Source organism: Gigantopelta aegis, chromosome 12 (assembly GCF_016097555.1).
Source record: "Gigantopelta aegis isolate Gae_Host chromosome 12, Gae_host_genome, whole genome shotgun sequence".
NCBI lineage: Eukaryota > Metazoa > Mollusca > Gastropoda > Neomphalida > Peltospiridae > Gigantopelta > Gigantopelta aegis.
In genome coordinates this window covers 6,385,648-6,400,164 of record NC_054710.1, presented here as the reverse complement: position 1 = coordinate 6,400,164, position 14,517 = coordinate 6,385,648, and the positions used below count along the sequence as shown (strand labels likewise).

General features: G+C 41.7%; 1 protein-coding gene across 1 annotated transcript; it reads right to left on the bottom strand.

The window, feature by feature from the left end:
* Nucleotides 1-902: 902 nt before the first annotated feature.
* LOC121386902 lies at nt 903-7,444 on the bottom strand. Its single transcript, XM_041517942.1, has 2 exons — nt 7,385-7,444; nt 903-1,961 (listed from the first exon to the last, which is right to left on the bottom strand). The coding sequence occupies exon 2, from the start codon at nt 1,878-1,880 to the stop codon at nt 1,152-1,154; it is 729 nt and encodes a 242-aa protein (XP_041373876.1). The 5' UTR covers nt 1,881-1,961; nt 7,385-7,444; the 3' UTR covers nt 903-1,151.
* Between the last annotated feature and the right edge of the window lie 7,073 nt (nt 7,445-14,517).

The window sequence follows — 14,517 nt, the reverse complement described above, 5'->3', positions numbered from 1 at the left end:
TGTTAATAACTACGATAAATTACTCACCTACCTTTAATTACCGTATTTATACAGCGTATTTAATTTGTCTCTCTTGCGCTCGCTTTTAGGTTTCACCTAGTTAATATTATTTAAGGAAACCACCATTTTTCTAATAACTACTATACTTTATCAGATTTAAATAATATCCTAAATTATCTAAACATTAGTCCGTTTACAACCTAATTAATACTGCAACTGGCTGATAATCGTTCGTATGTAAAGTTCAAACATGGTGGCTTCCATGCAAATAAAATTGTGCTATTTTCAACTGGCTAGAAATGAGCAAACACGGTAACGACATGTAGTGACTCATACATGTTTCGATTACATAAACAATTCTATACTATTTCTTAAATAGTCATAGTAATAATGACATAGAATATTTTAATATTTCCCTGAAAACAATTTCTGAACCGCTAGTCTGCGATCCGTCAAATAACGTGAAGGCCCGTAATGAAGACTTTGTCATCAAACAACAACATTAAAGGGACATTCCTGAGTTTGCTGCATTGTAAGATATTTCCGACTAATAAAATATTTCTACGATTAAACTTACATATTAAATATATTTTCTTGTTTAGAATATCAGTGTCTGTATATTCAATGTGTTTCTGGTCGTTTTAATATTTGTAAGAAGCCCAAACACACACACTCATAAATTATGCTTTAATCACAGTCCATATTATTTACCATTTAATCGAAGGGGCACGGATGGATTTAGAGTGGAGACAACCCCAACATCACATCCATCTGTTTTCCAGCCAAAACATTATCTTTCTCCCCCCCCCCCCCCCCCCCCATGTCCCATGTGCGTGTCAGTCTCCTTTTCCCCCCTCTCTCTCTCTCTCTCTCTCTCTCTCTCTCTCTCTCTCTCTCTCTCTCTCTCTCTCTCTCGCACACCCGCACCTAAGGCATGTTCAAGGGGGCCGGTCCTTCATAGACACTCGCAGTCGTTCGCTAAACTGGTTTCTGCGCCTAACGTTATGTAAATTAATGTCAGAAGACGAAAATACCAGTCAGTTTGTTAGTTTACGCTGTCCCTCCTGAACAAGCCGCTGTAACTGAAAAAAACAAACACCACCCAGATTAACCCCGTCGACTGCTGGACCAATATTCGTCCTATGAGAGACTCAAGGATGAAACGCTATCTTCAGTGGAACATGGTCGAAGACCAGCTTTTCTTTGTCAGTGTTCCACTTAACTTTTTCGAGCTTATCCTCGTCTGTGATGTGCGAGTCGTTCTTGTCAACCAGTAACATGTCTATGGTGAACTTAGACAGTTTGATCACGTGGAGATCTTCGTGCAGACACTTCTCCACAGAGGTCGCCTTCAAGTTGAAGTCTCCACCCACAATCACCGGGAGTTGATATTCGTCCTTGAGTAAAATGACGAGCTCACAAAACGACCTGACCACCTCTTCCTTCGTGGAGGTTTTGAAACCGTTGTGGGGTCCGTGCCAAGAGATGACGAGCAGTTTAAAACTTGGGGCTCCTTTACTCTCCATCATACAGATGCACATTCGGGGGAGTTCGGCGTATTCCGTAAAGTCACCCTTTTTCCGCATCCGTTCGTGCATACGAATGACGTCTGTGTTGTTGTCGTATCGTGTGAGAGTTATCTCCCTTGTGTCGTACACAAAACCGGCCTCCGCGTGCCCAACATATTGATAATAATCCGGCACTACCAGACTCCTCCACTGTCTTTGGTGAAGGTTCTTCCAGTTAAACTCTTGCATGAAAACTAACAGAGGTTCTTCTTCGTCTAGCAGTTTCGCGATTCCTTTCCGCCTGTTCTCTGCGTTGCCCGGCCCGTTTGCGTTCATGACAACCAAATTCAGTTCTCTCTTTGCTGTCGCCATAGTTAATAGTAATTTATGCGTTGTCCGTACGTGTTCTTAGTTCAGAATAAATCAAGTCATTCGACGGCGAGCTTGTTGAGTCTGCAGATGACCATAAGATAAAAAGAAAAAAAGAAAAGAAACGCAATTATTTTTTTAGTGATCAGGCCCGTACGCAGGGTGGGGGGTGGGGGGGGGGGGGTGTACGACGGGTGTGTACGCACCCCCCCCCCCCAAATTACTAAAGGTCCACTTTTCTCTATTAAATTTAAATAACGTTACGTAATCGTTGTTTTGAGTGGTTATTTTTATGTTGATTTTTAACATTTTAAATTTGACTCATTGCAACGTTCAGCCCACATAAATAAATAAACACTAGTAATCCATCACTACACTACTCACATTCCAATGATAGTGTTCAGCATGTAACACGCGTAAAATAAAGATAAATTGTTCAGTTTCGGTTTTGTGTGTGTTTATATATACTCTTCAAAAAAAGAAACGCAAAAGGGTACAAATGGGTTATAACTCCGATTTTATGTTTCCTACCGGTTCATGCTTTGTGAATATAAGATCATTGCATGTCCCAAACACATTCCCACGGTTACATTCGATAAAACGCAGCTACTGTACAATAAAGTTCCAAAATGTGAATATTCGCAAAAACGCAGCCACGTGCAAACCATGTCACCACTGCACGTGCGTTGTCTGCACGTGCAACATGAACACCGACAGTATAAAAGTGCAGGGTGTTCGCTTGCCTGGCCTCTGTATCTGGCCGACAGTTGACAATCCAGGACATGCCACGTCTCAGTGAACCGCAGAGAAACAATGCCATCGGCCGACTAGACGCAGGCGAATCCAGAACGGCCGTTGCCAGGGCATTCCATATGTCCCCAAGCACCATCTCCAGACTGTGGGACCGTTACCAGCAACATGGATCAACACGTGACCTCCCTAGATCCGGTCTACCACGGGTCACTACCCCCGGGCAGGACCGCTACATCCGGGTACGCCACCTTCGGGAACGATTGACTACTGCCACCTCCACAGCCGCAGCAATACCAGGTTTGCGCAGGATATCCGACCAGACCGTACGGAACCGCATACGTGAGGTAGGAATTCGTGCCAGACGTCCAGTTCGAGGTGTCATCTTAACACCACAACACCGTCGACTCCGACTGCAGTGGTGCCAGATTCATCGACAATGGCCTCAACTGCGATGGAGACAGGTGTGGTTCAGTGACGAGTCCCGATTTCTGCTCCGACGTCATGATGGAAGATGTCGCGTGTATAGGCGTCGTGGTGAACGTTATGCGGCAAACTGCGTGCAGGAAGTGGACAGATTCGGCGGGGGTAGTGTCATGGTGTGGGCAGCCATCTCACACACTGGCAGAACTGACCTGGTCCACGTGCAGGGCAACCTGAATGCACAGGGCTACATTGACCAGATCCTCCGGCCACACATCGTTCCAGTTATGGCCAACGCCAACGCAGTGTTCCAACATGACAACGCCAGGCCTCACACAGCACGTCTCACAACGGCTTTCCTACAGAACAACAACATTAATGTCCTTCCTTGACCATCGACATCACCGGATTTGAACCCAATTGAGCATCTATGGGACGAGTTGGACCGACGCCTCCGACAGCGACAACCACAGCCCCAGACCCTGCCTGAGCTGGCAGCAGCCTTGCAGGCCGAGTGGGCCACCATCCCCCGGGACGTCATCCGTACTCTGGTTGCTTCAATGGGCAGGCGGTGCCAGGCAGTTGTCAACACACGCGGAGGCCACACCCGGTATTGACTCCAGATGACCTTGACCTTGGTGGTGTGTCCTATCACTTACTCACAATGGACTAGAGTGAATTGTGAACAATCCTGCAACATTTGGTAATTATCGGACTCACCATTCAATAATTAAATCAATTCTCCAAATGTTACGACAATGTGGTTTTGCGTTTCTTCTTTTGAAGAGTATATATATATATACAATAGAATCTCATTGGCTCGAACACTGTCGGTGCATCAAAGTCTGTTCGACCCATCGGATAGTTCGCACCATGCATTCGGCCGTTGTCGGGTGCTTCTGTAACACAACAATCAATCGGACAACCTCGCATATTTCCGTAAAACCGGCTTGGGCGAGATGATCCGACTGACTCATGAATCTAACGATTACCGCATGACAATTGCAAGATAATTAACGACGGGTGCTAAATAAACAACACGATAAGCGTGAAAGGGTCGACGAAAAAATTATAAATAAATTATTTTTTATATTTCTTCGGATAAACGTAGCTGTTCGAGATAAATATGTTTAATTTTACAGTTCGGAAAAATAAACTGGTTCGAGAGAAAGCTTCTGTTCGGCCCCAGGGGTATTCGACCAATCAACACCAAAATAAAGGGACTTTGTTCTTGGTTCGAGAATACCGGTAGGTTCGACCGTAGGGTGTTCGGGCCAATGAGATTCTATATGTATCTATGTATGTATGTATATATGTATATATGTATATGTACATATATGTATATATATATATATACGTGGCACAAAAAATAAAGGAACCCTAGATTTACTACTGGAAGTTAACTTTATTTGAGAGGCAAACAAAGAATCACTACGTAATGTTCTCAGTATCTTGTGTGTCCACCACGTGCAGCAACACATGCACGACATCTAGACGGCATGCTGGCTATCAAGCGACGGATTGTCGCCCTTGGAATGCGCCGCCATTCCTCCTGAAGTGCAACACTAAGATCGTCAAGATTGACTGGTTGAGGCTGTCTAGCACGAACAGATCGGCCTAAAACATCCCACAAATGTTCAATATGGGACATGTCAGGAGATTTGGCTGGCCAGGGAAGTGAAGCGATGCCTTGCTGTGTGAGGAAGTCGGTAGCAACACGTGCCCTGTGTGGACGTGCATTGTCATCTTGGAAGACAAAGTTCTGTCCAATCCTGTTTGCCATAGGAGCAACTACAGGTCGTAAGATCTCGTTAACGTATCGCTGCCCTGTCATGTTACCACGAATGACAATCAGATCAGTCCTCCTGTCGTAAGTGATGCCACCCCAGACCATGACACTACCACCTCCGTAAGAATCGTGTTCCATGATGGTTGCTCTGACATAACGTTCACCACGCCGCCGCCAAACACGTTTACGTCCATCTGTGAACCTCAGACAAAACCTGGATTCGTCGGAAAACATGACATGACGCCAGTGACGCAAAGCTCGTGTCTGGTGGTATTGAGCCCATCGGTAACGTTGACGTCGGTGATTCAAAGTCATGATCACGCCTTTGAATGGACGTCTTGCCTTCAGTCCAGCAGCACGAAGTCTGTTCCTCACAGTAGAGTTGGACAGTCGTATTCCCGTGGCAGTACGCAACTCCCTCTTAATCTCCGGTGCAGTGACGAACCTGTTCCTGAGAGCAACAATCCGTATCAGCCGATCTTGTCTGACGGTTGTCTTTTTAGGTCGTCCCCTTCCTCTCCTCATTGTAACGTTACCAGTCTGGCGGTATAACGTTACAAGCCGGGAAATCACGCTTTTTGATTTTCGAAAGAATCGAGCCACCTGATTCTGGGACTGTCCCGCCTATCGTGGAGGCATTTTTACTGCAATGAGGAGTGCCGGTTATCGTGTCCAATGTATACCCTACAACGCACGTGCAATGCATGATTCTGCTGAACCATGAAGGGTAAGGAACGCTGCATCGGTTCGGATTTGGCTGGGTCAAGTGTAACATGGTCCTTTCAGATGCAAAATATACAGATATAGGGGTTCCTTTATTTTTTGTGCCTAGTATATATATATATATATGTATGTATATATGTATGTATGTATGTATGTATGTATGTATATATATATATATATATATATATATATATATATATATATATATGTGTGTGTGTGTATGTGTGCGTGCGTGCGTGCGCGCGCGCGCGCGTGTGTGTGTGTGTGTGTGTGTGTGTGTGTGATTTCTGGAATATCTTTACTTATTGCGATTTAGTCTGAAAGAAATTTGAGTCTTTGCCCACGGCCGTTGTTGGTCCCATCAGGAGCAATTCGCACCCACCCATTAAAAATTGTTAACAACTATAATAAATTACTCACCTACCTTTAAATTACCATCCCCCAAATTTTGTCCAGACACAAATAGTGGGAATTTTTTTTACAGTGACACAGAACCTACATACAAGACTGTAACGATGTCACCGACATTGACTTCGCTGAGATGGCAAAATACAATCAGAACTTTTTCTGCCGTCTGCATTTTTCTTTTTTGTGGAATACTCTTTACGTCAGTCTGTAATGCAGATGTTCTACAGGTCACACGTATTATACACCTTTATTCTCCACAGGAAAAGGTACAAATATTGTGATGTTGTGACACAACACACTTTGAAATATAATAAAAGTATTTTATTTAAAATATGGAAACACATAACTTTTTGGCTGGCTATGCCATTTCCAAGATGCTTTCAGGCACCTGCTATTACCCGACTTCCAGTTGTAGTTTCCACACGATAATACTAATAGTTTCTCTATCGCTTTTGACTGAAACATATTACAAACATATGAATTAAATGAATTGTTATTTGGCACAGTTCGATAATGGTGTAACATGTTCGCGGGAGTTCGCTAATTACACCGTTATCTAAACCTCGCCAAATAACAATGATATCAAAACGTAGTAACCTGATATTCTATGCTTATTCAGATTCGGACATTGTCTGCCCCCCACCCCCCATTGGAGCCAGTACGCCCGTGTGTGTGTGTGTGGGGGGGGGGGGGTGTTACTAAACTAGCTTGCCTGTCATACCATTTTTATGAAATAAGTGAACAGATTTGGTATCATAAAATGATATGACAGGCAAGCTAGTTTATATTTTATTTATTACAAACCAACTGCAAACAAGCCGCAACGCAGAAGTAACTACACGTTATTTTTCTACGAATTGGGTCAGCAAGTGATCTACGTCACGCTCAAGTCACTCCAACATTACACTATTTAGATATTGAGTGATTGTTATGACATGTCCAATATCATACACTGGTGTGTAATAAATACGGTGTATATATATATATATACGGTTCCCACGGGCCTGCAATACATGCAATATAACTAGAACATGAGAAAATATATCTACTTATTAGTATTTATTGTTTACTCGTGAACCATGTTTATTTCGTGGGCCGGGCACTGATTTCAGTATATTAAACTACATGCGTTGAACCATTTGTAATAACCATAAGCGTACGGGCTACCAGTTTTGTAGGGGGACAGGCTGGCTTTTGCCAAAATTAAAAGGAAAATGCCCGAATTTGGATAACATTTATTCATGTTATCATTACTAACAAACAGGTATATAGGGTTGCAAGCGAATCATTACGCATTTTTACATGGATTACAAACGTTCATATATTTGTCCCAAATATCTCTATTATTTTTGCCCGAATTTGAGATTTTCCCCTACCCAGTAGCTGATACAAAATACAAAACCGCTATTCCTACCTGTTGATGAGAAGTTTTTTCTTCGTTGTGAACTTGTAGATGCGACGAAGACGACTTTACTTTTCAAAACCGAAAGTAGATCACGCGATGTTGGTTTCTGCATACAGTTACTGCGTAAACCTAACCAATCGATATCTTTGACCTGACTAAACAGGAAGACTTTGTCAAAGTACACCGTCGATATTCTGGATAGCTATTCGTGGGTATAAATTACACAATATACCCACCTCCCTCTCTCTCTCTCTCTCTCCTCTCTCTCTCTCTCTCTCTCTCTCTCTCTCTCTCTCTCTCTCTCTCTCTCTCTCTCTCCTCCTCTCCCTCTCTCTCTATCCTCTATATATCTCTCATCTATCTCTCTCTGTATATATATGTATATATATATATATATATATATATATATATATATATATATATATATATATATATATATATGTATGTATGTATGTATGTATGTATGTATATATGTATGTATATATGTATGTATATATATATATATATATATATATATATATATATATATATATATATATATATATATATATATGTGTGTGTGTGTGTGTGTGTGTGTGTGTGTGTGAGAGAGAGAGAGAGAGAGAGAGAGAGAGAGAGAGAGAGAGAGAGAGAGAGAGAGAGTGTGTGTGTGTGTGTGTGTGTGTGTGTGTGTGTTTTGACAATATTTAAAATTAAATAGCACAAAAATTGTCTCCGCTCCTGCCAGCGCATGCGATCCCCTCTTCCACCCACCTGAACCCTTATCCTGGACAGGCCTGCGATACAACAGCTTATTCTGAATGTGCACGTAAACCCTATGCCACGTGTAATGTTCTGGTTCAACAAATTCATTTCAAAAATGATAGTGGCTTTTATTCACGGAAAAAAAGAAATGTTTTATTTAACGACGCATTCAACACATTGTATTTACGGTTATATGGCGTCAGACATATGGCCAAGGACCACACATATTTTGAGAGGAAACCCGCTGTCGCCATTACATGGGCTACTCTTCCGATTAGCAGCAAGGGATCTTTTATTTGCGCTTCCCACAGGCAGGATAGCACAAACTATGGCCTTTGTTGAACCAGTTATGGATCACTGGTCGGTGCAAGTGGTTTACACTTACCCATTGAGCCTTGCGGAGCACTCACTCAGGGTTTGGAGTCGGTATCTGGATTAAAAATCACATGCCTCGACTGGGATCCGAACCCAGTACCTACCAGCTTGTAGACCGATGGCCTGCCACGACGCCACCGAGGCCGGTTTTATTCACGGAGAACATAAATTTGACCTTCTCGGTATTGTTATATTAACACTTCCGGTAATAGTAACTAAACAATAATAGTTTCTATCAGTGCCGGATTTATAAGAGGGCAAAGGGGGCAATTGCCCCGGGCCCCCCTGTCAGAGCCCCCCCCCCCCTCTAAGGACTTCCTTTATAAAAAAAATAATTTATTATTATAAAATTAGTTTTTTATTTTATTTGTCATGTAATTTAATTTCTATGTTGAGGGGCCCCCGAACCTGAAGTGCCCCGAGCCCCCCAAGGTCTAAATCCGGCCCTGGTTTTTATATCGCTATTGGTATTAATACTATATACATTACAACATGACATGACATGTTTACGTTCATGTTAAGCAGTCACAACACGTTGGCCTTTCGTCACAGTTGAGTGCAAAACTACTACGGCAAGAAACAGGGAAAAGAAAGAAAGAAATATTTTATTTAATGACGCACTCAACACATTTTATTTACGGTTATATGCCGTCAGACATATGGTTAAGGACCACACATATTGAGAGAGGAAATCCGCTGTCGCCATGTGACTTCATGGCCTACTCTTTTCGATTAGCAGCAAGGAATCTTTTAGACAGGGTAATACATACCACGGCCTTTGATATACTGTTGAATGTTTGTTTTTTTCAGAAAGAATTTCCATGCAATATGTTCTCACGACAGCCATTTTGCTAAAATATGTCGCACACGTTAGGGGCGGACCAAGGGAATATCTGTAGGGAGGACACCGGCCAAGACGAAAAGGGCACATAGAACAGCATCCTAAAATGGGCACATAGAACAACTTCCCAAACAGGGCACATAGAACAACTTCCTAAAAAGGGCACATAGAACAACATCCTAAACAGGGCACATAGAACAACATCCTAAACAGGGCATATAGAACAACATCCTAAACAGGGCACATAGAACAACATCCTAAACAGGGCATATAGAACAACATCCTAAACAGGGCACATAGAACAACTTCCTAAACAGGGCACATAGAACAACTTCCTAAACAGGGCACATAGAACAACTTCCTAAACAGGGCACATAGAAAAACATCCTGAAATGGGCACATAGAACAACTTCCCAAACAGGGCACATAGAACAACTTTCTAAAAAGGGCACATAGAACAACATCCTAAAATGGGCACATAGAACAACTTCCCAAACAGGGCACATAGAACTTCCTACAAAGGGCACATAGAACAACTTCCTAAAATGGGCACATAGAACAACTTCCTGAAATGGGCACATGGAACAACATCATAAAAAGGACACATAGAACAACTTCCTAAAATGGGCACATAGAAGAACAACTTCCTAAAAAGGGCACATAGAACAACTTCCTAAAATGGGCACATAGAACAACTTCCTGAAATGGGTACATGGAATAACATCATAAAAAGGGCACATAGAACAACTTCCTAAAATGGGCACATAGAACAACATCATAAAAAGGGCACATAGAACAACTTCCTAAAATGGGCACATAGAGCAACTTCCTAAACAGGGCACATAGAACAACTTCCCAAACAGGGCACATAGAACTTCCTAAAAAGGGCACATAGTACAACTTCCTAGACTGGGCACACAGAACAACTTCCTAAACAGGGCACATAGAACAACATCCTAAAATGGGCACATAGAACAACGTCCTAAACAGGGCACATAGAAAAACACCCTGAAATGGGCACATAAAACAACTTCCTAAAAGGGGCACATAGAACAACTTCCTAAAATGGGCACATATAACAACTTCCTGAAATGGGCACAAAGAACAACTTACTGAAATGGGCACATAAAACAACTTCCTAAACAGGGCACATAGAACAACTTCCTAAAAAGGGCACATAGAACAACTTCCTAAAATGGGTACATAGAACAACTTCCTAAAAAGGGCACCTAGAACAACTTCTTAAAAAGGGCATACAGAACAACTTCCTAAAAAGGGCACATAGAACAACTTATTGAAAATGGCACATAGAACAATTTCCTGATACAATGTGTATCCTGTGAAAATCGTCACTTAATTTGTGTTGTTAAACCAAATGCGAATTTGTTTTTGTTTTTTTTGTTTTTTTTAATTATAAAATGTTATTAATTAATAAAGTATGTTTTGTTTAACAACACCGCTAGAGCACATTGATTTATTAATCATCGGCTATTGGATCTGATGTAAAACATTTGGTAATTCTGACATAATTATAGGTTTAGAAAGGAAAACCACTACATTTTTTTTTCCATAAATAAGAAGGGATCCTTTAAAATAAATAAACTGAATAAACAGACGATTCTTCGAAAAGTATGCTGAAATGAAAAGAATCAAATCCGTGTGCACTTGTGCGTTCATAACGTTTTATAACTCTTTCCAGAGTTCTGATGATGCGTCTGCAGTTGTCGCCCCTTGACTCGCACTCCCTTTGAGTACGTCACAAGTTAGACTATGCTCGTTGAAGTTAAACTTTCTACAGCCCGGAAGTCTCCCGCACACACATGCGCAGTGTATTCTTGACGTCACACAAATATCTCTTTGATCTATGTCGTCGCTTTGCTTCTGACCGTAAATTCCGTGGTACAGTTGAGTAGTAACTACAAAATAAACAAAGTTGAAGTTTGTTTTTGTTTAACGACACCTCTAGAGCACATTGATTAATTAATCATCGGCTATTGCATGTCAAACATTTGGTAATTCTGACTCGTCATCTGAGTATACCCAATACATGTTTCCATTACAGGCACGGAGGAAACAAATTAAGTTGACATTGGGGGAGGGGGACGTTATGACCCCAGATATACACTTGCATTAACTACAGGCCCGTACGCAGTATTTTTAATGGGTGGGTGCGAATTGCTCATGATGGGACCAATGAACATAAAAATAACCCCTCAAAACAACGATTACGTAACATTATTTAAATTTAATAGAGAAAAGTGGACCTTTAGTAATTTGGGGGGGGGGGGGGGGGTGCGTACAGACCCGTCGCACCCCCCCCCCCCTGCGTACGGGCCTGAACTAGCCTATGGTAATTCTCTCTCTCTCTCTCTCTCTCTCTCTCTCTCTCTCTCTCTCTCTCTCTCTCTCTCTCTCTCTCTCTCTCAAGATTTACTACCAATATTTTTTATTCAAAATTATGGGGGGGGGGGGAGAGATAGAGCTTCCACAGCCCCCTCCCTGTCCCACTGTGCAAACACTGGCAGCAAGGGATCTTTTATGTGCACTTTTCCACAGACGCAAAAGTACATACCTAGGCCTTTGACCAGCTGTGGTGCATTGGGTGTAAACGAGAAAAAACCCCAATTGAATGCATCCACCGAGTTGGTTCGACCCTGTGACGCAAGCACCTCAGGCGAGCCCTCGACTGACAAGATCTAAATCCCGCCCCCCAAAAATAAACAAATGCATCTCTATAACAGGGATAGGGAACCGATGAACTGACATATCTATATATGATATAACGCAGCTCTATAACACGGATAGGGAACCGATGAACTGACTTGTATCCATATATGATATAACGCAGCTCTATAACAGGGATAGGGAACCGATGAACTGACTTGTATCCATATATGATATAACGCAGCTCTATAACACGGATAGGGAACCGATGAACTGACTTATATCCATATATGATATAACGCAGCTCTATAACAGGGATAGGGAACCGATGAACTGACTTATATCTATATATGATATAATGCAAGAAGTTTAAACCCAGTTGCACCCATTACCCATTGAAACAAATGCATCTCTATAACAGGGATAGGGAACCGATGAACTGACTTATATCTATATATGATATAATGTAAGAAGTTTAAACCCAGTTACACCTACCCATCGAGTCATTAAAACTCGATCTGGGTGGGAGCCGGTACCAAGCTGCGAACCAAGCACGTACCAGTCTTATGTCCGATAACTTAACCACGACACCACCGAGGCCGGAAACATTTTCATTTCAACTTATTTTGGTGCTTATATCCAATTAAGGTTCAAGCACGCTGTATTGGGCACACACCTCAGCTATCTGGGCTGTCTGTCTAGGACAGCGGGTTAGTTGTTAGTTGGTTAGTGAAAGAGAAGAGGGTGTAGTGGCCTTACACCTTCACATTGAGTTGTTAAAACTCGCTCTGGGTGGTAGCCGGTACCGGGTTGCGAACCCTGTACCTACCAGCCTGTAGTTCGTTGGCTTAACCACTGCGCCACCGAGGCCGGTATTTGCCAACGATAGGCCTCAGACTAGAGTTATCCACCCATTTGGTTGTCCAAAATACGGAAGTTAATGCGAGAAAATATAGTTTTCTTGTGATGTGATTAATGGCTGGGGAGCTGCTTAGTATACTGGATTGTTACACTGGGTTTGACAGGTGAGAGGATGCAGTTAGTGAATATGTGCACTTGGTTTACACTGGATACTGCATAATGTCCCCCAGAGCACATTGAAGTCATGCACAATTTGTGTAAAATGCAGAGAAATGGGTGTGATTCGGTCCCTTAGCCCACGTGTGTTTGTTTACATTGATATAACGCGGAAAAGAGCTGGACAACAGATGTCGTCCTTTCGAGTGTTCAATGGGCCCAGGCAGGTAATGTTTCCCGTGAAATGCTAATGGCCTGGTGAAATTAATAAAAGTGCTACAGCCACTGGGGCTACATGAGAATACATAGTGAAATTAATTGTGGTCTGAGGCCTGATATAGTAGGATGTTTGACACAGGGTGACACATTTTGATACCTAATTGTGAGGTAACAATGTCAGTTACAGCACTCAAAATGTACATGCTAATTGTCCAGATAGGTGGAAATCTGAAACTAATCAGTTTGGGTGGTGAATATTTTATTTTGTTTAATTAAATTAAATTTTATTATATTTATATTTTCAAAATTTGTAATTTTCACAAATTATGACATAATTCAGCATGCATTGTACCCCTATCAGGTCATAGGTCATTCTTTTCAATCAGGCTGTATCCCTACACCCTATGAGAGCCTCACTTTGAAGGTTAAGGTCAAATAAGTCAATATGGAGGATTTCTTCAATGATGTTTGACACAGGGTGACACACTTTGATACCAAATTGTGAGGTAATTATGCCAGTTACAGCACTCAAAATGTACATGATAATTGTGCAGATAGGTGGAAATCTGAACGTTATCAGTTTGGGGTGATGAATATTTTATTTCTTTAAATTAAAATTAAATTTTATTATATTTATATTTTCAAAATTTGTAATTTTCACAAATTATGACATAATTCAGCATGCATTGTACCCCTATCAGGTCATAGGTCATTCTTTTCAATCAGAATGTATCCCTGCACCCTGTGAGGGCCTCACTTTGAGTAATTGAGCTAATTGAACAAGTGAAAATGGAGGCTTTTTATATCAAAAAATACCAGAGGGTAATTTTTTCAAAATGTGATCCTGGGCCAAAATGGTGAATGTATAATGTGGAATGGGCCTCCCAGGACCAAATGGATATGGTGCTATTAAGTTCAAATCACCAATCACAGGCCAGTATCGTACAGTAAATGTTCACAGATTAAGTTTCATGGTCTTTAATAAGGAGATGGACATAGATGGCAGTGACATCAGTTCACCTGTGCCATAACCGTCTTTGTATGTTTAAAGATCACTTATCTGCTGAGCCACATGCAATTAACAGCTCGCGCATACAATGTGTGAACCGGGATGGTCTGTCAGGGACATGGACAATACCCTCCCTGCCTCTTGCATCTCAGAATGCATAACATATAAGAATGTAAAACAATAACAAAGTTTAATTTAAAGAAATATTTTATGTCATAAAATCACATATAAATATCACATATAAATATCACATGATACATTTATTCAAAAGCA

Excerpts from the sequence above, each read along its gene's own strand:
- LOC121386902 (XM_041517942.1), bottom strand. The coding sequence starts at position 1,880 with ATGGCGACAGCAAAGAGAGAACTGAATTTGGTTGTCATGAACGCAAAC.